The sequence below is a fragment of the Astyanax mexicanus genome, chromosome 4, assembly GCF_023375975.1.
Source record: "Astyanax mexicanus isolate ESR-SI-001 chromosome 4, AstMex3_surface, whole genome shotgun sequence".
Classification (NCBI taxonomy): Eukaryota; Metazoa; Chordata; class Actinopteri; order Characiformes; family Acestrorhamphidae; genus Astyanax; species Astyanax mexicanus.
In genome coordinates this window covers 41,293,272-41,318,990 of record NC_064411.1, presented here as the reverse complement: position 1 = coordinate 41,318,990, position 25,719 = coordinate 41,293,272, and the positions used below count along the sequence as shown (strand labels likewise).

Sequence of the window (25,719 nt, the reverse complement as noted above, 5' to 3'; positions counted from 1 at the left end):
GTCAACCGCTTTATCCGTGAAGGGTCGCGGGGGGGGCTGGAGCCTATCCCAGCAGGCATCGGGCGGAAGGCAGGATACACCCTGGACAGGCCGCCAATCCATCGCAGGGCAGACAGACACAGACAGACACACAGACACAGCCACTCACACACTCACACCTAAGGGGCAATTTCAATCAAGTTCCAATTAGCCTGAACGTGCCGTCTTTGGACTGTGGGAGGAAACCGGAGAACCCGGAGGAAACCCACGCAGACACGGGGAGAACGTGCAAACTCCACACAGAAAGACCCGGGTCGCCCCAGCCGGGAATCGAACCCAGGCCGTCTTGCTGTGAGGCGGAAGTGCTACCCACTGCGCCACCGTGCCGCCCCCTACCTAAAAAGTTTACTTTAGTTAATTTAGTGTCGGTAAAAGAACTTAAAAAAACAACTTGTAGCAATGAGATATATTGCTTTTGCTTTCCCCAGTTTTTATACACTCCTCAAAATGAATGTGATGTTAAATCTATATTTTAATCACATTTTTAATAGATATTTAATGTTCAGTTGGACAGCTTACACAAATATACTTAAATCATATTAAACAGTGGCGAAAATAACCTACGACTAGTATACTCAAAATGAATTTAGTGCAAATTTGTATCATTTTAATTACAAATACGTAGTAACTAAGTACAAATTATTGGTTCCAAAATAAAACAACTTAAGTACAGACCTATTTCAGCATAATTTAAGTATACTTCTTTTTCACAAGGATCTCCATGGATTCTTTTAGGTTTAAGTAAATATAGTTAAGAAGATACTGACTGGTAAACGAGGCTCAATTTGTAGACTTGATTAGCTGTGAGAAAACTGGAGAAATTGACGGTTAATGTACTTACGAAAGGTTAAGCAGTTAGAGTTTAGTGTGTATCGAGTCTCAGGACTATGTTTCTAACATAATTGCCTTTTGACCTTTACTTAATTTCCGTGTGAATGCACCCGAGGGCAATTTGAAACCAAATCCAAACCACAGTGTTCTTTCACACAGCTCAGAGGCTGCAGGTTACAGGAACATAAAACTCCTATCCCGGCTTCAGTATCCTGAGTTCAGCACGGTCCGCTCAGTTCAGCACGGCCCGAGACCCTCACCCAGACCAGGGGTCAATATCAACATAACATGCCTTTTGTATCAGAGTCTGGTGATGTACGTTTTTAGAATGATTTCTTTTAGTAGTATTTATTGATTTTCATTGATATTAAGTTCAGAAAATATATTACTTGTTTATACTGAAATATGGATTAAATCTCATAACTAACTTTTAGTGATTCTCTCAGCTCTCTTTCTCTCTCTCTCTCTCTCTCTCTCTCTCTCTCTCTATTTTTCACACGCACACAAACACAGCTGCTCCTGAGAAGCGTATGTATCCCTTTTGAAAATCTGTTTAAAGTTGAAAATATACTGAATAAACATAAATAAAAAATAAACTGAATAAAAATCCATTATTTAAAGTGTCAATGTCGACACTGCCAATTGACAAGCCCTAATACAAATGTACAGCTCTGAAAAAAAAATAAAAAAAGCACTTCAGTTTCTGAATCAGTTTCTCAGATTTTGCTATTTATAGGTAAATGTTTGTGTAAAACATTGTTGTTTTATTCTATAAACTATGGACAAAATTTCTCCCAAATTCCAAATAAAAATATTGTCATTTAGAGCATTTATTTGCTGAAAATGAGAAATGGCTCAAACAACCAAAAAGATACAGAGCTTTCAGACCTCAAATAATGCAAAGAAAACAAGTTCAGAGTTCAGAAATCAATATTTGGTGGAATAACACTGGTTTTTAATCACAGCTTTCATGCATTTTGGCAAGTTCTCCTCCACTAGTCTTACACACTGCTTTTGGATAAGTTTATGCCACTCCTGGTCCAAACATTCAAGCAGATCAGTTTGGTTTGATGGCTTGTGATCATCCATCTTCCTCTTGATTATATTCCAGAGGTTTTCAATTTTGTAAATTTTTTGCACTGAAAATATAATGGCATTTAAAATTATTTTAGGAAATCAAAATGTTTGATCATCTTTGATCATCAGGAACAATTCAGAATGATTGAAAGTATATTGCAAGTATATTATCCACCCTGTCGTGCAGCTTGCAATAACAAGGTGGACGCATTTATTACAGGAAATAAAATAAAAAAATTATAAAGCTTGGAAAACCTGTATGACTTCTGTGTTGTTTAAAGTTGTATAAATATGTATTATTATTATTATTATTTTAAGTTATCAGAAGCCAATAGGCTCAATATTTAAATATTGACCTGGACCATGTGCTTCATCGCGAGCCTCCTCTCGTCACTCAGCCGCATGTAACTGACCCTCTGACATGTTCACACAGCCTCTGACCCCCCCGGGTCACACTGGAGCTCAAGGTCAAGGTCAGGGGTGAGCAGGGACCCGAGCCCTCACTAATCATGGCTTTCTCACCAACCCCCCCCCACCCGCTCTTCTCCCCACTGGCCCTCCTTTTTCCCTCTCCCATTCTTTGGACCTTGACCAGAAAGAATTGAGACGTTTTATCCCTGCAGACAGGAGGAGGAAAAGGAGGAGGGGCAGAGGAAAGCGGAGGGGAAAAATCAATAAGAGAGATGAGTAAAGTGCGGGAGAACGGTGGGGAGCCCGGGAAGGCTTCGGTGAAGGCGCTGACCGGCGCTGCTGCTGGACAAATCGCCCACTTAAGCGGGGTTTTAATCTCTGTCTCTGGGAATCGAAGACAGAGGTTGAGTTTAGGACCTGTTAACACTCTTAAAAAAGAGGGAACATGAAGGGTTCTGTAAATTTTTTGATGTAGGAACCATTTCTGGTTCTAAAAAACTTTTTTGGAGTCTTGATTTGAATCTCCATTTTCTCCTTTTATTTTTAGTATTTGAGATTAGTTGGACCTAACAGGTATAATAACTGAACTAACCTTCATATGGGGACAGTAGTTTTTTTACATTAGTATTTTAACATTTAATTTTTTTTTTCCTTATATTTTTTTAAATTTGGGATTAGTAGGACCTGATAAGTATACAAACTTAACTTTGTCTTTGTACAGGAAGTCATTTTTGCAAAAAACAATGTCCTCATATGTACTGTAGAGGTCAAAAAAGTCCTAATTTCAACAAAATTTTTTCAACCATTTCAACTTAAATTCAAATTAAATATGTCAACAAAACCGGTCAGAATCCTAAGAGGCTCTCAGGCTTTTCTGCTCATTGTAACATCTGGAGTGAGGAGATCTCAGCTGTATGTAAACTTTGGCACATTTTTTCATTTGTGTGTTGTAACATTATCTGTATATTCAAATTCTCACACCTGCATTAAATGCTCTGCAACGATAACAACGATCCCATATGCAAACTGAGTGATGAACACGTGTCTACACAGATGAGATTGGTGGTGGTCTAAATTTTGTCAGCTTTTTTACTTTTGTTTATTTTGTATTTCTCTGTACCTGACTTTATGCTATCATTTTTTTCTTTCTTGATTTATTTGACTGAATCTTGAACGTGTGATCAGTATAGTTTCTCTTTAGATAGCAGTAATCAAGCGTGACTGGGTCTGGTGGTGCAGATGTGATAGTGTGTAATGTTACTGATGTTTGTGCAGTGTGTACCGTATTTTTAGCACTATAAAGTGCACCAGATTATAAGGTACACTATCAATAAATGTCTATTTTCTGGTCTTTTTTCATACATAAGGTGCATCGGATTATAAAGTTTGTTTTATGCAACAATAAAAACAATTAACTAGTAGTAGCAACAGGGGTGTCACCATGTTTTCCTTCTAAATTCAGCAGGTGACCTTCAAAGCTAAGCTAAGTAAACAAACTGTAATTCTTAAAAAAATAACATTTCAGATGAGTCAGACAAGTCAAACGAGCACTGGATGTTAATCTACACAGATTTCTCTACTGAAAACTGTTTATTTGGGTGAGTAAAAAAAAATTTGCCTAAATTTCCTTCGGGATAAATAAAGTATCTATCTATCTATCTATCTATCTATCTATCTATCTATCTATCTATCTATCTATCTATCTATCTATCTATCTATCTATCTATCTATCTATCTAAAGTGCTTCAGTAAACTTAGATTTACAGATTTACACTATAGCTGGTGCATTAGCTTTAGCAGCTAACTGCTAGCGGTTAGTGACTAATGCCACTTGGCAGCACTGCACTGAAGAACCCTGCGTGTTCCAGTAAGCCAGGGCAATTGTTTTATAGAGGTGTGCCAAAAAATCGATTCACATAAGAATCTTGATTCTCATTTACTACGATTCAGAATCGATTTAAAATGTCCCAAAATCGATTCTGAGGGGCGGGTTTTAGACTGATTTTGGGCTGGGTATTTTTGTTGGACCTGGCAACCCTGGGGATAGCGCTTGTCCTTTCAAACGGAGATCTTCCAGACACACACAGAGCGTAGGTGTTTGAGAATCACCGGTAAGATGGCAGAACAAGCACTATATTACATTAGATTAACGTGTAGTTTCAATGTTTTATGGCAGAATGCTTCATAACAAGCATAAAAAAGATCGCTAGTAGTTAGTTTCAGTAACTGTTAGCTAGCTAACTAGCTAACTTTCCAGTTCCACCTTAAATAACGCTACAGGTGGCAGCGGGCTGCAGCATTTAAGGCGGAACGGAAAAATACAATAAGCTAATCAGAGCTAATTTCAGCTCCTCATCACAGAGGAATTAAGGAATGGACCATATGAATTAATTTCTCCACCTCCTGCCCCCTTTCTGAAGAAATACAACGACCTTAAATTAACTAGTTAATCAGCAGCTGCTCCTGAACTTTAGCGCTCCACTGCTATCATCACATCAGCCCAGCAGCGTCACCTACACACCACCGCTAGTAGCCTGGTAATAAAGCAGTGTTATTTATTATTTATTTATTGTTCATTAACGTCATTGTGATATCCCAGTGATTCCTCTGTCACTGAGGACCCACATTCCTGCACATTTTATTGTTTTTGTAACACATTACCTGCTCCAGGACCAGTGTATATTATGGAGGTTTTTTTTTCAATAAGATTCATAAGCCAGAAGCAGAAATTTTTATAATTCAAATCGTTTTGAATCAAAAATCGATTTTGAATCGAATCGTGGCCCCCAAAATCGGAATCGAATCGAATCGTGAGATAGTAAACGATTCCCACCCCTATTGTTTTAACATGGTAAACACGCAGACTAAACTCATGGTAAACTCAGTCTGTTCAGAGTTGCCACTGAACAGCAAAAGAACTAGCACTGTGGTTAGCAGCTAATGCTAACGCTGCTCCAGCAGTGCTATCTGGGGTTAGCAGCAGGCTACAGACAGATAATACTCACTTCTGAATGGCCAAAGAGCTAGCATTCAGCGTGGTTAGCAGCTAATGCTAATGCTGCTGGAGAACTAAACTGAAACTCCTTTATAACACTGTACTTCAGCAGAGAGTGGCTTTACTGCTCCTTATAACATGACTGGTAGAATTCATACATAAGGTGCACCAGATTAAAAGGAACACTGATGATTTTTGGGAAAATGAAAGGATTTTAAGTATTATAGTGCAAAAAACAAAGTAATGTTAATGGTGTTTGTGCAGATGTGATAATGTGTAATTTTAATTGTGTTTTTCTGTTCAGCCACACCTTTAAGAATCTTGATCCGGTTGCTGTTGAAAAAAAGGAACAGGTTCTTAAATGTCATGCTTAGTTGGAGATCAGATGGATGCGATTTCATAACCGGCTCAGACAGTTTAGCTGCACGTCAGTTTAAAGCTCAGACCAGAGAGCAGTGATGGACAGAAAGTTTTCAGAAATCCAGGCTATATTATCAGGCACTTTTGGAAGTTGGAGGAACGTTCTGTCTCTCTGTTCCTAAAGATTTATGACCTTCACGGAGGTTTCTGTACAAAAGCCTGTTGCCTAAACGTTCTGGGGACCTCCAGTGGAGGATTGTGCACTGTACATTTTAAAGAACAACTTGATAAAAGAACCAATAGAAATGTTTAAAAATAACTTAAAGTACAATATTTTCATATATCGTAGATCATGCATATATACAGCTCTGGAAAAGAAAAAGAGACCACTTAAAATGTAAACGTTTCTTTGATTTTACCAAATTGAAAAACTCTGGAATGTAATCAAGAGGAAGATGGATGATCACAGCCAACAAACCAAGCTGAACTGCTTGAATTTTTGCACCAGGAGTGGCATAAAGTTATCCAAAGGCAGTGTGTAAGACTGGTGGAGGAGGACATGCCAACCAGGGTTACTCCACCAAATATTGATTTCTGAACCCTAAAAACATGAATATGGTATATGAATATGAACTTGTTTTCTTTGCATTATTTGAGGTCTGAAAGCTCTGCATCTTTTTTGTTATTTCAGCCATTTCTCATTTTCTGCAAATAAATGCTCTAAATTACAATATTTTTAATATGGAATTTGGTAGAAATGTTGCTGTAGTTCATAGAATTAAAACAACAATGTTCATTTTACTCAAACATATACCTATAAATAGCAAAACAAATTAGAGAAACTGATTCAGAAACTGAAGTCTCTTTTTTTCCAGAGCTGTATATCTATGATATACACCATGTAGAGAATAGGACGCTATTTGAGGTTCTGCTCCAGAATGAGGGGAAATGAGACAAACAACTGAATAAGTTTGATGCTAACAAAACACTTGGAATTCCACAGAGACTCTAGCTGTGATTAGCATTATCTGCACTTTGTGGCATTGTTGTACTGTACCTCTTTTTAACTCCTATTCCCCCGTTTTGTGATTGTTGTGTTTGTGGTGTGTGTGTTTTGTGATGATAGATTGGGGCTGGATGGCGTGAGCTGAGGAGGGAAGAGGAGTGCAGTATTGATCAGAGGAGCAGCTCAGTGCCGGCCGCGCCGCTTCACGCATGAGCTCACTATGGTGATGTATGAGGAAGTGTTCAGTTCCGTGTGTGTGTGTGTGTGTGTGTGTGTGTGTACATGCTTGTGTGCATTAGGGGTGGGTTAGGAGAGACATATGACCTCCAGAAATGCTAGACTGAACCTTTCTTTCTGTCTCTTCTGTAAGTTTAAGAAGATTTACTATATGTGGTGACAGCATTACCAAAACAGTATCATTTAAATAGCTAGCTAGGTAGGTAATTAGGTAAGTAGGTAGGTAGATCAGTAGGTAGGTAGGCTGATAGATTGATGGTGTGATTGCTAGGTGGTAGCCACGCCTTGTTATGGTGATGGAATATCTAACCAACTGGTTTGAGGAACACTGAAAGTTAAATGAGCCGTCCGCAGATCTCAATCTGATCAATCATCTGTGGGATGTTCTGGAACGTCACGTCTGATCTGGGGCGGCTCTACCTCACAATCTACACAATTTAAAGCATCATACCACAGACCATCTCTTTCTCTCTCTGTCTCTCTCGCTTTCTTTCTTTCTTTCTTTCTTTCTTTTACTGTATATCTCTCATTTCTTCTGAAACAGTTTCACTGCCTCTATCCATTCTTTCTTTCTTTCTTTCTTTCTTTCTTTCTTTCTTTCTTTCTTTCTTTCTTTCTTTCTTTCTTTCTTTCTTTCCTTATTCATGCATCTATTCTTACTTGTATAAGTAAGAATATACTTCTTGTTTTAAGTCCTGCATTGGGCCTTTCTTTTTTATGCCTGACTCTTTTATTCTTTATTCGTTTTTTTCACCCCTGCTTTCTAATTATGTTCCTTTTTCTTTCTCTCTTTTCCTGCTGCTACCATTTTCTGTCTTTATCCCTGCCTCTATCTCTTCTTTGTTTCTTTGTTTCGTTATTTTTTATTTATTTATTCATGCATCTACTCTTACTTTTATTCTTCCTTCTTTCTTTTGACTCCTGCACTGGGACCTGCATTCTTTTTTCTATCCCTTACTCTTTTATTTTTTTTCCACCCTTGCTTACCATTTTTGTTTCCTTTTCCTTTCTCTCTTTTTCTGTTGTTACCCTTTTCTGTCTATCCCTATTCTGAGAGTTAAATGAGCCGCCTTGACCTTCAAATTCCGCAGATCTCAATCTGATCAATCATCTGTGGGATGTTCTGGAACCTCACGTCTGATCTGGGGCGGCTCTACCTCACAATCTACACAATTTAAAGCATCATACCACAGACCATCTCTCTCTCTTTCTCTCTCTCTCTCTCTCTCTCTCTCTCTCTCTCTCTTTCTTTTACTGTATATCTCTCATTCCTTCTGAGACAGTTCCACTGCCTCTATCCTTTCTTTCTTTCTTTCTTTCTTTCTTTCTTTCTTTCTTTCTTTCTTTCTTTCTTTCTTTGCATAATTTCTTTCTTTTTGTCCCTCTCTTTCTCTCTCTCTGTTGATCTCTCTCTCTCTCTCTCTCTCTCTCTGTCTCTCCTGCTGTTCACCACACTGTAACAGTCTCACTGTCCACCCCTCACACACACTCCTCACACTCCTCTACTCCTCCTCCTCTTCATCCTCTTCAATCTTCCTCCTCAGTGCACCTACCACCCCCCACCCTCCTCTCCCTCAGGAGGTCAGGGCTGATTTAAAGAGCCGCTGTGCTCAGGATGAAATTTTAATTATGAGGGACTCTGACCCTCTCTCAGCCAATCAGGATCTGAGTATGTGTGGGCCACACATAGAGTGTGGCAGTAGCAGAGATGGACAGATAAAATAGCCGTGTGTGTGTGTGTGTGTGTGTATGTGTGTGTGTGTGTGTGTGTGTGTGTGTGTGTGTGTGTGTGTGTGTGTGTGTGTGTGTGTGTGTGACTTGGCTGCCACTCAGTGGTGATGGTGCATCATTACAGCAGGTTTATTCTGTGCTGGAGTTTAAAGCAGTGATTATATAGAGCTGTGTTAACAGATAGGACTCAAACACAACAAATAAGAACATTCACTTAAAACATTAGCATGATTTACACCACTGTATCCATTTTAATTAGTGTAAATAGGCCTATACACACCCTGCAGGTTCCTACATCTGGCCATCATATTTATTTCGTCATTCATTATCAGTCTGTCTCACCCTGCAGGTTTCTCTTTATGAAAATTGAAATGACTGTGTACTGTTAAGAATAAATGAAATATAGTATAAAAAGCAATGTTGCCTTCTGTCTGCTGCCTAAAACAAACAGCAGAATCAATTTAACTGAAAAAAAGATGATGGATTTAACTTTGGATTAAGTTTTGAAGAATGTTGTTTACTTACCAGCCACAAGGGGGCGACTCTGATTCTCCTGACTGTGGGGGTATTCAGGCCTTTTTATCAGACATGCTATAATGTAGGTGGACAGACAGACATTGTTGTCCATGATTATGGCATATGCACACAAACGTCTATGCATCCATATACAGCCATATTCAGCTCTGGAAAAACTAAGAGACCACTTCAGTTTGACTTTGCTGTTTTATTCTATAAACTACAGACAACATTTCTCCCAAATTAATTTAATTGTCATTTAGAGCATTTATTTGCAAAAAATGAGAAATGGCTGAAATAACAAAATTTTTTTTAGCAATCAATATTTGGTGGAATAACCCTGTTTTTTTCAATCACAGTTTTCATGCATCTTGGCATGTTCTCCTCCACCAGTCTTACACACTGCTTTTGGGTAACTTTATGCCACTGCTGGTGCAAACATTCAAGCAGTTCAGCTTGGTTTGATGGCTTATGATCATCCATCTTCCTCTTGATTATATTCCAGGGGTTTTTAATTTGGTAAAATTAAAGAAACTCATAATTTTTAAGTGGTCTCTTATTTTTTACAGAGCTGTACATATACATATACATCATCCAAGTTCCTGCCCTCAGTAATGCTAAGACTTGTTACTGAATGCAATCAAATCCTTACAGCAATGCTCCTACTTACATCTAGTTGAAAGCCTTAGGGGTGCCGAGTGGTACAGCAGTCTACAGCACTGCCAATATAATCGGGAGATTGCTGGTTTGAATCCCAGTCATGCAGCTTGTTATCGGCTATCGGAGCCCTGAGAGAGCACAATTGGCCTTGCTCTCTCTGGGTGGGTAGATGGCACTCTCTCCCTATATCACTCTGTGAGCTGATGTATTGGAACAGAGTCGCTGCACTTTCCTCCGAGCGGCTGGCTATTTTAGTACTCTAGCATCACTAGTGATAGGGGATATACAGCTGAGTAGCTAAATTAAGAGAAAATAGAAAAAAAAATCTTAATATACTAGTTTAAGCTTCCCTAAAGAGAAGAGACAGTTACTAGGAACTATAGTTGAGTTACCATAAAAACCTTCAAAGCCTACAGACTGTCACTTTAAGGTGTTTCCCTCCTTCTGTAAAGTTGCATGACAGCATCACAATTCAAAAACAAAAGGTTCCCACCACAAAAACACCACCAAAATAAGTATGACTACCCTGCCCTGTTATCACACCTGTTGCACACACAGTGCAGCGCCTTTGACCTTCTGTCATCACCAGTATCCTAACCAACTGTCAGCACTCTGTATCCTAACAGAGTGCTGACAGTGCCTGAAAGATACATCTTACACCTATTGTCTATAGAGTCCATGTTATATACAAATATACTGTATTGCATTAAAATTACCATATACATACAATACTCAGCATGCATTGGGGTTGTGACCAATCAAGAACAGCGTGAAATTAGGAATATACTGTAATAAAATAAAATAAAAATAAATGGATTATGGGTTAAATGACAAAAAAGATGAAAAAAAAAAAATTCAGCCATTTTCTCTGTGCAAAAACTCATTTAAAATTTTACATTTTGACCACAGAACAGTTTTATTTAAGTTTTATTATTTTTTTCACAGTCCCCAGTTTAAATCAAATTCGGCCCAGAGAACCCGGCAGGGTTTCTGAATCATGTTGATATATGCCTTTTTCTGATTTCTGGTAGTGTTCCTGAGCCCATGCAGTGATTTCCATTACAGAATCAGTATGGTATGTAAGATAGGTCCCTATGTCTGTCTATATAATCAATATACATGTACACCATATTTTTCACACAATAAGGCACATCTTAAATCTTTTAATTTTCTTAAAAATCGTCAGTGCATCTTATAATCCGCTGTGCCTTATGTATAAATTTTACCAGTCAGGTTATAAGGAGCAGTTAAGCCACTCCACTGAAGTGCAGCGTAATACAGAAGTTTCAGTTTAGTTCTCCAGCACCAAGAGTCAAGACTGGAGCAGTATTAGCATTAGCCACTGACTGTGCAAAATGCTAGCACTTTTGCTGTTCAGAGGTGAGTATATCGGACTGTTGCCTGCGTGTTTACCATGTTAAAACAAGCTACGCTCTCGCGTGGCATTAGCCGCTAACCACGGCTAGCCTTAGTGAAAATCTGACAATCTAAGCTTACTGTAAATAAACAAAAATGCTTTACTCACACAAGTAAACATTTTTCAGAAGAGAAATTACAGTTTTGTTTACCTAACCTAGCTTAGCTTTACAGGTAAGACCTGCTGAATTAGAAGGAAAACATGGCGACACCCCTGTTCCTTACTAGTGTCGTATAATGCGCCTTAAAATCCAGCGCACCTTTTGTATGAAAATACACCAGAAAATACACGTTTACTGATATAACTATAAATATGAAAAATATGGTATGCTGTACACCATATGCATTATTTCTATATTGATGTATGATTTATGTATGAACATGCTTATTGGATGAGTAACTCTGTCATCTGGCACATACAAGTGCACACACACACATAAACACGCCCAATTGCTGCCAACCCCCTTCTATAAGCTCCCCAGTAAATAATGCCGACAATGGCCGAGTCTATATTTACACCCTGACTCCAACGTGGCCTTACTTGTCCAGGTTGTGCTGTTGTCTGAATGCATGCTAGAGTTTTGTGTGCCAGGTGGCGAGTGGGGGCCTGTCTGCCGGCCTTTGTGTGTGAGACAGATTGGCGTCTGTGAATAAATGCAGCGGAGTTCATATTAATCAATCATTTCCCTCCCGCTCTGGACGCAGACCTGGTGATGACATTATAATGATGTTGGTCTGGTCACGCTAGAAGAAAATGACTCAGTAGTGAGTGAATCTGGAATCAGGTCTTTTGTCTGTTTTAGGTCGTTAACTAGGGTTGGACTGATTCTGGATCAGCTGTGTGAGTTCTAGGATGTTTTAGGCACATGACTCCTGTTCTATTCTGGTCCTCAGTATGTGGAAAGAGTTTGATTGGACGCTGAAGGGTCATTACAAATCAATATAAAAAACAACAGCAACAGAACAGTGTCTGAACGATGATGCACCATTGAACCATTGATGAACCAAAACAGTATGGATGCCACAAGACCTCTGAAGATGTCATGCGGTATCTGGAAGAAGCAGACTCAATGTGCACCTATATATGGTTTGGGCGCATTCCAGAGGGGGTGGGTGTGGCTAAACCTGAATACATAAATGATGGATAAACATCAATGAAAATGATCTGTTCTGTCTTGTATTATCAAATACTGTTTATACCATTGTGAGGGCACCTATACGACACCACATCACATTTGGGGGCCACTGGAGGGGCTCTTCTTCAGCACCTAATCGGGCATAGAAGACCATTAATGGCACTATTTTCGATCATTTGAAGATCAGAAGGTTACCTGTAGATGGACACTTATTAGGACACATTATTCATCAAATTATTCATTATATTTTGTTGCAACTCCAGTGCTCTAGGGGGCACTCAACCACTGTTTGTCCCTACAAGAAGGGAAGCAATTAAGGCACTTTGGGCAGGGGTGGCCCATGCCATTTTTTCCTTCCCATCGTTCTGATACAGGCCGATTTTAGTTTCACCTGTCCAAAGAACGTGGTCATAGAACTGGGTTGGCTTCTTTAGAAGTTTTTTGGTCTAATCTATAATCTAATCTGGCCTTTCTATTAATGGTTCACTCCAATTAATGGTGGATGTTGTGAAGAGTTTTCTTCACCAGAAGGACCAAAGGATTCTGCGATTATCCTCCTCTGTAGAAGAACATAGATGTCCAGGTCTTCTTCAGTTCCTGAGTTCACCACTGCACTCTTTTTTTCCCCAGAATGTACCAAACTGATGATTTGGCAACTCCTAACATTTCTGCTATCTCTTTGATGGATTTCTTTTTTTATCAACCTAATGATGGTTTGCTTCAATTCTATTGACAGATTCTTCAGAGTTCACAGCAACAGCTTCTAAATGCAAATTCCACACCTGGAATCAAATCTAGACCCTTTACCTGCTGGACTGATGATGGATAATAAACAAGGTATAGTCCGTGGAGCCCATTTAATAGCTTTTAAGATAATTTACCCAGTTACTTTTGAGCCCCTGAAATGAAGATGCTTTGTAGAAAAATGGTTGCAGTTCCTAAACGCTTCATAGGATATTGTTGTTCAACCCCTTGATTTAAACCTGAAAGTCTACACTTTAATAGCTTCTAATTTGTTTCATTTAAAATCCAGTGTGGTGGCATGCAGAGCCCAAAATAAAATGTATGAAGATTGTGTCACTGTCTGAATATTTATGGGTCTAACTGTAGTTGTGTTCAGTCCATTATATTCATTTATAACTGTACTTAACTAAAGCTGATTAACTGGTATCCATGTTATCTGATTCATCCCAAAAGCACTTGACGGAGCACTATCATCATTCCAGAGAACACCGTTCTTTAACTGCCCCAGGTCTCAATGCTGGGAAGCTTTATACCCCTCTACCCATGGTTAACATTAAGCATGGTGCCAATAAATTCATGTCTAATCTATTGGAAATTCTTATCTGCAGGGACTACACAAGCTATGTGTGTGCATTTGCACATCAGTGCCAACAATGGCTGCAACTTAAAAGGCTATTGCAGAGGTCATACAACAAAGGCCCCGAAATAGAACCCTGTGGTCCTCCTATCAATGTGAGACAAACGATCCCGTGTGGTGTTCAAAATAACGCTTGGCTTGCAAATTTGGAATGCGTCAGCTAATATGACCTGTCACAACGTGGAAAAACATGGTGGCCAAAGCAGTCCCATATATACTGAGTAAATAATCATTAATCCAAACTGAGCTAATGTGACTGAAGAAAAGCCAGTGAAAGCCATGCCAAGTGCTAGTTCTTACTGTCAGGGATTCAGAGTTGGCTGCTTTATGGTTGTTTAGTTAAACTATCCCTTTAAAATCGTGGATTAAGACGTTGGTAAAGTGCAAAGCTAAAAGCTCAGAAAATATCTCAAAAAAGAAAAATTTTAATATTATATAAGACCAACTGGTACTTTTGGCAGTGTGGGCAGTGTGCCTGCTGGAAGTCCTGCTGGAAAATGAAATCCACATCTCCATAAAAGTTGTCAGCAGAGGGAAGCATGAAGTGCTGTAAAGTTTTTTGGGAAAACACTGCACTGAGTTTGGACTTTGGACACCAGCAGATGAAATGGCTCTCCAAACCATCACTGACCATCAGTACATTTTATATTTAATTTGGAAATCAAGGGACCAGAGTCTGGAGAAAGTCCAAGCTGCTTGAGATCTAGTGTCAAGTTTCCACATTCAGTGATTGGTCCACTGTGTTACATCAAATCCAAAGTCAGTGAAGTGTTTTCTCAAAAGAAATTACAGCACTTTATGCTTCTCTCTGCCGACAATGTGGATATTGCGATGTGGATTTCATTTTCCAGCAGGATTTGGCCCACTGCTCACACTGCTAAAAGTATCAATTGGTCTTATATAATATTTAAACTTTCTGAGATCTTTACTGATTTTTGGGTTTTCATTGGCTGTAAGCCATAATCATCAACAATAAAATAAATAAACATGTGTGTAATACATCTATATAATATATGAGTTTCACATTTTAAATTGAATTAATGAAATAAAGTAACTTTTCAATAATATTTTAACATTTTAAAGATGCACTAAATGTATCCAAACTGTGCTAATGTGACAAACACTGAACAGAAGCCAGTGAAAGCCAGTTAGTAGCAATAAGACAGCACAAAGCTATAGCCCATACTAACTGCTAGTTCTTACTTTCAGGGATTCAGAGTTGGCTGCTTTATAGTTGTTTGGTTAAACTATCCATTTAAAACTGTGGATTAAGAAGAGGGTAAGGTGCAAAGCTAAAAGCTTTCCAGAGCTTTTCTTTTAAGTATTTATAAACAGCAATACATTTTTTTCTGTGCTAGTTGGCAAGTAAAAACAGCAATCCAGAACAGGCAGCTATTTGGCAGGTGTGAAAGGTCGTGACTGCTAGCTTTAAAGGTCAGACATATCCTGACCTGAGCCTAGTGAATCCCCCTGTTATGTCTCTGTCGTAGAGAGTTGTGATGTCTGGTGGCCGTCCAGCTCTAAAGCAGCACAGCAGCTGAAAACACGGTCGCCCAATCCCAACAATTACCCACAGACAGAGAGTGGCTAAGAAGTAAAACTGGATGCATCACATTGGGTTTAATGGCTTTGTATATCAAATTAAACTGGACAAAGACTGTAAACCCAGCTAGAAACATTTAGCTATGTTTTTTTTTAAGGTTCCAGGACAGATAGCCTGTTACGTTACAGAAATAATGTTCCAGAAACGTTTCTCACCATTCCCCTGATTTTAGTTGACTCAACCCTTAGCTCAAATTCGAAAAAAAAAAAAATGCTTAAAAAATGGCAGGAGTAGTTTAGGAAGGGCAGTGAGTGATGTATGGGTTTAGAGGAAGGGCAGGAAGGAGAGCGCTAAATGGACTAAGAGTGTGTCTCTGATAGCGATGAGGTGCAGATGGTTTTCACCAGGGGTCGGTATTATTGATTATTGATGACTGATTTGCATATTGTGATGTGCCTGCGTACCAAAGTACACAGAAACATCATCCTTACTTATAGCACAGCTGAAGGACTGGTGGAGCAGTGGAGACTTCAGAAGGGGAAATTCAGAGCTCAGTAGCTCATTCACTCATAGTAAAACCAAAGAAACGAAGGAGTAAAATTTCAGACTGAGCGCGCTCTCGCTCTCTCTCTCTGACTGAACATAACCTGGATTTGGATTCATCTACTCTAAAAGGAGACCGCATCACTCCCACCCAGTTTAAAAAGATTCTTCCGCATGCTCCGTGCAATTACTCATTCTCACCAGAGAGGGCCCTAAATCCCCCAAATTCCAAAATGAATGGACATGCTTTTAGGGTACTGAAAATCTGCACTTTAGGGAATATTATCTATTTAAACACTATTGGAAGGTCACACAACAAAGCCCCCTAAATAGAACCCTTTGGCATGCATTAGAAAGTGTGCCCACAAACAATTGGGCATATATATATATATATATATATATATATATATATATATATATATATATATATATATATATATATATATGTATATATATATATATATATATATATATATATATATATATATATATGTATAGTGTACTTACTATTTATACCCTAATCTATTCTTTGGTACCTTTAGAGGTTTGCCCATTATGGAGTAGAACCTTTCAACCAGCCAACGAATCAATGATCCATTGGAACGATTCTTTACAGTCATGATTCTGTACAGAATTTACTTAAAAACCCTTGAAGAACCTCAGTATTTTCAGATATAAGATGCACTCTTGTTAAGAGGTCATTTTTTCATTTCTTTGCCACGTCCCAACATCACCCACTGGGATCAGCGGCTTTAACATAGCAGCACCTGTGAAAAAGGCACGTCGAGCCTGGCATTACAGGCATAGCTGGGCCTTTTATTAGGGCGATGCACCCTGCCCGATCTACATACCCCACAAGGGTGGGTAGTTACTGCATTTTTCCATCCAGGCTCTATTGTCTAAACTTAGAGTGAGTATGCTTTGTTGGACTCACATATAAAACAGTAGCAGTGACTCTATTGTTTGGCCTTTGACTGACCATCTGCAGGAACTCAGCCACCGTCACAATGGTAGGAGCATCACCCAAGCTCTGGTTTTACTCAAGTTTTTAATGCATGCAGAGTTGCCGGCTATGAATGTGTGTGACAATAAATCGAAAAGCTTAGGACAATGTTTGGATGACACTAGCAGGACTGAAATACTAACAAAGATAAGTTTAACACTGAAGTTCATCATCCAACTGTCCTTTTTCACAGCCATGCCTTTGTAATGCATGCAGCATGTGGTTTTGCATTGTCTTGTTGAAAAACGAATTGAAGTGTCTTGAGCACAGAACACTGTACACATCAAAAAAGATCTGGCACACGGATTTGTCTTACCATAAAACATGTTTCCACTGTGTGATGGACAGCAACATTAAATACCATACCATATTAATGCCATTACTTTTTAACCTTTTGTGATTGGCAGGTTTATATTCAAACATCTGCAGACATCAGCTCATCTTCTCAAATCAGGAGTATTAATGTTTAACACTTAAATATCGAAGATATTTGTTGGAATATTGATGAAAGGTTTAATTGCGTTCTGTAAAATGTTACTCTATGAGACCTTAGGTTCATTTAAGGCTGCTCCAGATTCAGATCCATCCCATTCTTTGCTGTTTTGGAATGCTTAACACCCTAGAACTTGGAACATTGCTGTGAGGATTCGATGGAGTTTTCTGAGTATCGGATGGAGCTCCATCATTCCAGAGACCCATTTGAGTTATTGGGGCATGGTAATCCTAGGCTTGTTTGAAGATGTTTCAGAGATTCCCAATCTGTACCATTTTGGAGGACTTAACAACCTAGACATTGGAACATTGCTGTGAAGGATTGATAGCATTCTGAGCATAAGTGAGGTCAGGTTAGGTGACGTTAGATTATTAGTTCTGCCACTACAATTCCTCACCAAAGAATTGGTTGAAGATCAGTCAGAAAACTCTAAATAACTCTAGGTAAGTTCTTGGGCTCGCTGGGTTTGGTGATCTTAGGCTGATTTGAAGATGCTCCAGAGCATTCAATTTTCTGCTCTTTGTGAAGGTTTTAACACCCTAGATATTGATGTTTTGATGGCATTCTGAGTATTAGTGAGTATTAGTGATTAGACAGGTCAGGTGATGTTGAATTATTGGCTCTGTCACTACAACTTCTCAACATAGTATTGGCTGAAGATCAATTACTCTAGATAACTTCTGCTCCAGAGCATCAAGCTATAATCTAGATGTTGCTGACATTGCTGTGAGGATTTGATTGCATTAAGAGCAAAAATAGGGCTAGGTATTATGGTTGGATGCCACTTCAACTCATCCTTGCAGTATTGGATGGAGCGCCATTACTTTAAAGAACTTTTACACATACGGAGGTCCTCCTTGTTTCTACACAAAAACACAAAAACACCTCTTGTTTCTACACTTCACCTCTCAGTGGTTCTAATGTATTGGCTGATCAGTGTATGTCCTTCAAATCAGTGACCTCAAGCTCTTTCCATTCTCTGCTTCTCTGGGACAGCTTTACACCAAGTATTGGAACATTGCTGTGAGCATTTGACTGCATTCTGAACATTAGTGAGGTCAGGTACTGATGACTAGTTGATGATTAGTTCTGGCACTGCAGCTGATACCAGAGGTACTGATGGAGCTCCATCACTCCAGAGAATGCAGTTCCACCTCTTCACAGCCCAATACCATGGGGCTTCTAGCTGGGGCTTGGACACTGTGACCTTAGGCTCATGTGCAGCTGCCAACCTACTGACAAAGTTTTTATATGGAGATTAAGCAAGCTGTTTAATTTATAGACACCCAACCATTTATAAAGTTCAAGTTCAAAGGCTCAAATATTTGGCTCAATTTTTTCTAGTCAACTTCAATTCATTTGTTAGGATACATCCATTCCTACATTTTAGTCCAGCAACACATTCCGAACAAAGTTGGGATGGTAAAATGTTTAACACTTTATAATGCTGTCATAATTAGGTTAAGTTAACTTATTTAAGTTAAATTGAGCAGAAATTATTATAGAATTATTATAGTGTCAGCAATAAAATACAAGTCAATGTCATTTTTTTCTGATTTGGGGTGGTAAATAAAAAGGAAAAATATTAAGCATAGTTTTAAACACAGTTTTACTGGGTTAAACATAGTGAGCAATTGTTAAAGCTTTTTCACCAATGTGGAACCGGCACCGTTCTGGTTCGAGAACCTAATTTTGAACTGGTTGGATGCATTTCCACCGCAAGCAGGAATGTTCGTTCGCAGAAGGAACTGTTGTGTATTGTGCTGCAGTTTAACTGAGACTCTTATTTTGAAGTTAATATCCCACCCTTGTTGCCACTGTAGTGTTTGCACTAGTTAGTAACACTTTAACAGTAATGAATGAGGAGACCAACAAGGAGGTAGCGTTGTTCGTCTTAACTATTACTGCAGCTCTCTCTCTCTCTGGAACCTGTTCACTCTAGTGCAAGTAACAACAACAGGGGAGGAAGGATATTAACTTCAAAATAAGAGTCTCAGTTAAACTGCAGCACAATACACAACAGAAACTGAAGAATACTAGGTTCTTCAGCGTGAACCATGACGACTCTCAGTTAATGACGTATGATGTGGCGTTGTGATGGTTCCACTAAACCTTGGTTGAGTTTTTTTAGTGGAAAAGCGCTATTTAAGGCCATGTGTGTCTCAATTAGTTCAGTAAAGGTAGCCGCCATCTTGGCGGTCATTTAATTTCGACTTAGGAATATTAAATGAGCTTAAATCACAAATTGACACAAAAACGTTATCCTAAAGGCATAGAACCAAATGATCTAATCAACAGAGGGTGTAGCGATTTTTACCACAGGTGGCCATACAGCATCATGAGGAGACAATTCAGGCAGAAAAAGTCTAATTTAAATGTAAGCCATCATCAACAAAAAAAAGTAATACATCTACAGCTCTGAATAATAATAATAATAAAAGAGACCACTTTAAAATGATGAGTTTCTTTGATTTTACCAAACTAAAAACCTGTAAAATATAATCAAGAGGAAGATGGATGATCACAAGCCATCAAACCAAGCTGAACTGCTTGAATTTTTTGCACCAGGAGTGGCATAAAGTTATCCAAAAGTAGTATGTAAGACTGGTGGAGGAGAACATGCCAAGATGTATGAAAACCGTGATTAAAAACCAGGGTTATTTTACTAAATATTGATTCCTGATCTCTTAAAACTTTATGAGTGTGAACTTGCATGAAAATAAATGCACTAAATGACAATATTTTTATTTGGAATTCGGGAGAAATGTTGTCCATAGTTTATAGAATGAAACAACAATGTTCATTTTACTCAAACATATACCTATAAATAGCTAAATCAGATAAACTGATTCAAAAACTAAAGTGGTCTCTTAATTTTTCCCAGAGCTGTATATGAGTTTCACATTTTGAACTGAATCACTAAAATAAATAACTTTTCAATTATATATATTTTTTCTTTTTAGATGCACCTGTTTTACAGTATTTAGCTCTTATATTTGAAAACAATTGATTATAACTTTCCCAACTTAGGAAATGTCACCTTAAGTTGCATTTAATTCCTAATCAGAGCTAATTAAAGTCTACCTTCCCTATATTCTCCAGCAACCTTACTGATGCTTCTTTCCCATAATATTTCTTCATTCATGTGTTCAGTCGCCCAAAAAAGCCAAGAAGAAGGAGTCAGGAGCCAGCTCCAACGTGTTCACCATGTTCGAGCAGTCTCAGATCCAGGAGTTCAAGGAGGTAAGAGCCATTTACTCCATTTATCCCCACACATCAGCCGTGTGCTACTCTCAAACCATACAAACCATAACTCACAGGAGCTATAACTTTAACAGCAGCTCCTCGCCTGCTCCACAGCTCCACCATAATCACTGTAATTTACAGTGTGTGTGATGGATGGGCTCTTAAGACATTAGCACAGCACATTTCTTTGATATATAGCGAGCAGATGATGTGTCCTGAGTTAACACGTTATGACCGCCCGCAGGCGTTCACCATCATGGACCAGAACAGAGACGGCTTCATCGACAAGAACGACCTGAGAGACACGTTCGCCGCTGTGGGTAAATGCTCTTGATTTCACTCATAACACCTCCAGCTTCCAGGTAAAGGAGACAAATAAGCCTGTTGTTTCGTCTGCTCTGTTTCTGGCAGCCCAGGTAATCGTTACACCCATTTATCATGTAGTTAATCAGGTGCAGGTAGAATGTGCTTTCTCATATTATTATGACTATGGCATCTGTCAATTTTAACCAGATCTTTCTTAAGATTCACACTAAAGACAATTATTTATAGGTATATGTTTGAGTAAAATGAACATTGTTGTTTTATTCTATAAACTACAGACAACATTTCGCATTTTGTCTTGTCTTTTCTTGGTTTTGCCTTCTTTTGTTTTTTCCTTGGTCTTGTCTTAATGGTCTCTTGTCTTGTCTTTTCTTGGTCTTGTCTTAATGGTCTCTTGTCTTGTCTCTTCTTGGTCTTGTCTTTTCTTGTCTTAATGCTCTCTTGCCTTGTCCTTTCTTTGTCTTGTCTTTTCTTGGTCTTGTCTTTTCTTAATGCTCTCTTGTCTTGTCCTTTCTTTGTCTTGTCTTTTCTTGGTCTTGTCTTTTCTTAATGCTTTCTTGTCTTGTCTTTTCTTGGTTTTGCCTTTCCTTTTATTTTCGTGGTCTTGTTGTAATGGTCTCTTGTCTTGCCTTTTCTCGTTTTTTTTTTTCCCTTGGACCTGTCTTAATGGTCTCTTGTCTTGTCTTGTCTTGGTCTTGGTCTTGTCTTTTCTCAGCCTTGTCTTGTAATTTCTTGTCTTGGACTTTTCTTGGTCTTGTTTTATCTTTTCTTGTCTTTATGCTCTCTTGTCTTTTTTTGTCTTGGTCTTATCTTGTCTTTTCTTGGTGTTGTCTTTTCTTACCCTTGTCTTGGTCTTATCTTTTCTTGGTCTTGTCTTTTCTTGTCTTAGCCTTGGTCTTTTCTGGTCTTGGTCTTTGTCTGGTCTTTTCTTGGTCTTGTCTTTTCCTGTTCTTGTCTTACATTTTTTATTTTCTTGGTCTTTTTTATTTTCTTGGACTATTATTTTCTATCATTTTCTTTGTCAATATTTTCTTTATTTATTTTCTTGGTTGTCTTTTTTGGATCTGCTTTTGGATCGTTATTCTTGTCTTTTCTCTAATAAGGTGCTTCCTTGCTACTTTATATGTACATACAATTATACAGAGCTCACATTTGTTTATATACCCATCACCTTCTGAAACTGAACTCCTCATCTATTTATATATACTTTGTTTTTAAATCATAATGTACTGTAGATGTTTCTGGTGGGCATTATGTGTAAGGCTCTGCTGAAGTTTGAAGCTCTCAGCTGTGTTCATGTCCATCTGCTACACGTTTCCAGGCCGCCTGAACGTAGGGAACGATGAGCTGGATGACATGCTGAAAGAAGCGCCTGGCGCCATCAACTTCACAGTGTTCCTCAGCATGTTCGGGGAGAAGCTTAAAGGTAGTCTCACACTCTCCTCTCTGTCTGTATCTCTCTTTTTCTGTCTCTCTCTAGCTTTGTTTCTCTCTCAGTCTGTTTCTATCACTCTCTAACAAACTATTACTAACATTTCAGGCACGGACCCAGAGGAGACCATTCTGAACGCCTTCAAGATGTTTGACCCAGAGGGAACAGGCTTCCTCAAGGGAGATGAGTGAGTGTCTCCTTCTTTGATTCAATCCCACTAATTGTACAGTAAAAAGACAACCGTTATCTTATCTCAAGTAAAGTTATACTCAATTGCTTTTGTACCCTGATCTGTCTAACCTCTATCTGTCTCATCAGTAGCATATAAAACACTGCATGTCCAAATGTTTGTTGTACTGTGCTAATGTAGCATGCATGTTAACTTCTGGCTAGTGTATTAGCTCAGAGCTGACTTATTAGCGATGTAGGCAAAGAGGTGAAAGTCCTGTTCAGTCAGACGTGGGATAGTCCTGCTGTCTAACAGCTGTTCTGTTCTTTCTGCTGATAAACAGGATCAAATATTACCTGATGTCTCAAGCGGACAAGTTTTCTGAAGCTGAGGTGACTGAAACACACACACACACGCACAAACAAATAAAGGAAACTGAAAATTTATATTGTGGCTGGTATTGTCTATCCATTCTCTCCCTTTTTTCTCTCTGACTATCTGTCTGTCACCCTATCCATCTCTCTTTTTATCTCTGTTTATCTATCTTTATCTGTTTATCTGTCTGCCTTTGTCTGTCAACCTCTGTCTCTCTGTCTTTGTCTGCCTTACTTTTGTTCTCTGTATTTTTCTGTATATCACTCTGTCCCTATCTTTGTTTCTTTCTCTCTTTATGTCTCTCTGTCATGCTGTCTCTCTCTGCCTCATTCTGTCTCTCTCTATCTGTTTGACTAGGAGAAACTATATGTTTCTCATCCTGTCAGTCTCTCTTATTATCTATCACTCACTTTCTTTGTCTCGATCAGTCTCTTGGTCTCACTTCCTGTCTGTCTGTCTTTGTCTCTCTCACTATGTCTGTCCCTCTCTGTCTTTTTCTCTCCCCCTTGTTTTCTTTCTTTCTTTGTCTCTAAATATCTCTCTGTGTATCTTGTTTTTCTTCTTTGATTTGATTTTTACTCTGTCTCCTTGTCTCACACTTTCTCCGCTGTCTGTCTCTCTCTAACTTTGTTTTTCTCTCACTCTCTCCATATCACTGTTTGTCTCTCTCTGTTTCTCTTTCTCTGTCGTGCACACACCTACTCCAAAACTTTTGTGCAGTAGTGATCATACAGCATGTATCAGGGCCTAGGAAATAAATGCCCATAATACACACACACACACACACACAGGAAAACAAACAAGTCCTCTGTTCCCATGGCAGCGGTGTGCAGTAATCTGCTGGCTGGCTCCTCGTGGCAGCGTCCTGCCTGGCTGATGGCTCCTGTGATTACAATCATCCATCTTGCTGTCAAACACCGAAAAACCCACCCAGAGCCGTGAGGAGGAGGGGGGGGGGGTACAGAGAGAGAGAGGGAGAGAGAAAGAGAGAGAGGGAGAGAGAGAGAGAAAGAAAACCCAGGATGAAAACGAGTGTGTGTAGGCTCACTATGGCTCCCATGTGTCCAGCAGATGAGCAGCCACGCTGTGTTGGCACGGTACCGTGCTCTCGGGGGGTCCGTGGGGGCCGCTGGGCAGCGCTCTTGATCAGCCATGGGGGTACACACAGGAGACATGTGCACATGCTGCTGATCAAACACTGCGGCACACTCAGCCCCTGCTGACTTTATACCAACATCACTTTCAGCTGACTGGAGCAAGAAACACACACACACACACACACACATTACACAGGGGAAAGTGGTGAGACAGAAAAAGAGACAGAGGGACAGATAAAGACATTTAAATATAGACTGTGGGCCTATACACAACTTTAGAACAGCCTAGTCTTTAAAGACCTCCCCATCAGACACACACACATGCTTTTTCTCACTGGCCACTTTATTGGAAACACCAATATTGTACATTCACACTTTAGCAATTTATTACTGACCCCTACCTTATGCTTTTTCTCACTGGCCACTTTATTAGAAACACCTACTTCATGCCACCATTCACTCTTCATTTTATTTGGAACACATTCCTTCCTCCATACGTCCACTCACTGGCCACTTTATCAGAAACACCTTCTTTCATGTCCACTTTATTGTAAACACCAAAAAATACTTATAATTTTGGCCACTTTATTAGAAATAGCTACCTTGTATGTTAAATCGCTGGCCACTTTATAAGAAACCCCCACATTGTTCTTCCATTTACTAGTCATTTTATTAGAATCACCAGTCTTTTGCTTCTGGCCACTTTATTAGAAACCCCTCCTTTTTACTTCCACTCACTGGTCATATTTTATTCGAAACACCTACTTCATACATCCACTTAGTGGCCATTTTATTAGAAACACCCCCTTTGTGACTTTACTCAATGCACACCTTATTAAAACAAACAAACAAAAAAATACATATTAAACTAATTATTTTGGCCACTTTATTAGAAATAGCTACCTTGTATGTAAATCACTGGCCACTTTATTAGAAACCCCCACGTTGTTCTTCCACTGACCTCCCTCACCACTAAGAAACACCTTCATATATATCTACTTATTGGCCACTTTATCAGAAACACCTCTTTCGCTCTTACACTGACAGAGCACTTTATTGGAAACACCTGTTTTATTAGTTTCTTCACTCAGGGTTTGATGAGCTTTGCTTGGCTTTGTTTCCAGGTGAACCAGATGTTCACTAACTTCCCTCTGGACGTCTCTGGAAACCTGGACTATAAGAACCTGTGCTACGTCATCACACACGGAGAGGACAAGGAGCAGGAGTGAGGAGTCGAGGAGAAACCTTCCACCTGTCTGTAAATAGTTTCCTTCATCAGTCTGAACACCATCGTCCATCATCATAGAACTCTGAAGATGAATAAAGTCATTTTTGGAGAGTAAATCATTTTTGGGCAGTTTTTTATTATGTTTGTGACCCTACAGTCTGTGTTAAAGGAGAACTCCGGTGTGGAATTGACTTTGGGTGTAGTAAAACATGATAAAGATTTATAAACTAGGTTGAATAGCCCACCCCTGTTCTCCTGCAGCTTTCCGAGATCCAGTAATTTTTTACAGTTTGTCCAAACATGCTATAGAATGGATGATATGGGGCATATTATTTTGCCCCTGCAGATAAATCGCTTTTTACACCGTTATACAGGCTCAAAGTAGCTCCAAACTTCATTGGTAGAATCCGAAAAGCCCTGACATTTAAAACGATGCATTAAGAACTTTGAAAGTGCACAAAAAGCTTCTT

At 39.1% G+C, this 25,719-nt stretch overlaps 2 protein-coding genes across 3 annotated transcripts in view; one reads left to right on the top strand and one right to left on the bottom strand.

Moving 5' to 3' along the window:
• Nucleotides 1-25,719, bottom strand: part of LOC103044296 (P2Y purinoceptor 13) — a 353,924-nt gene that overhangs the window by 176,726 nt on the left and 151,479 nt on the right. The gene's annotated exons all lie outside the window — the stretch shown is intronic.
• Nucleotides 3,889-25,365, top strand: LOC103022780 (myosin regulatory light chain 2B, cardiac muscle isoform). Of its 2 annotated transcripts, XM_022678801.2 has the most exons (8): nucleotides 3,889-3,956; nucleotides 6,840-6,942; nucleotides 20,532-20,621; nucleotides 20,869-20,944; nucleotides 22,270-22,374; nucleotides 22,489-22,567; nucleotides 22,893-22,941; nucleotides 25,146-25,365. In XM_022678801.2, the coding sequence occupies exons 2-8, from the start codon at nucleotides 6,940-6,942 to the stop codon at nucleotides 25,248-25,250; spliced, it is 507 nt and encodes a 168-aa protein (XP_022534522.1). In that variant the 5' UTR covers nucleotides 3,889-3,956; nucleotides 6,840-6,939; the 3' UTR covers nucleotides 25,251-25,365. The 2 variants fall into 2 exon arrangements, with proteins under 2 accessions (XP_022534522.1, XP_007230704.1); XM_007230642.4 differs by lacking the exons at nucleotides 3,889-3,956; nucleotides 6,840-6,942 and adding an exon at nucleotides 16,782-16,892.

Bases quoted from the DNA above. Each gene is read 5' to 3' on its own strand.
- LOC103022780 (XM_022678801.2), top strand. The intron at 20,945-22,269 runs GTAAATGCTCTT...ACACGTTTCCAG, and splicing joins AGACACGTTCGCCGCTGTGG to GCCGCCTGAACGTAGGGAAC. The intron at 22,568-22,892 runs GTGAGTGTCTCC...GCTGATAAACAG, and splicing joins GGCTTCCTCAAGGGAGATGA to GATCAAATATTACCTGATGT.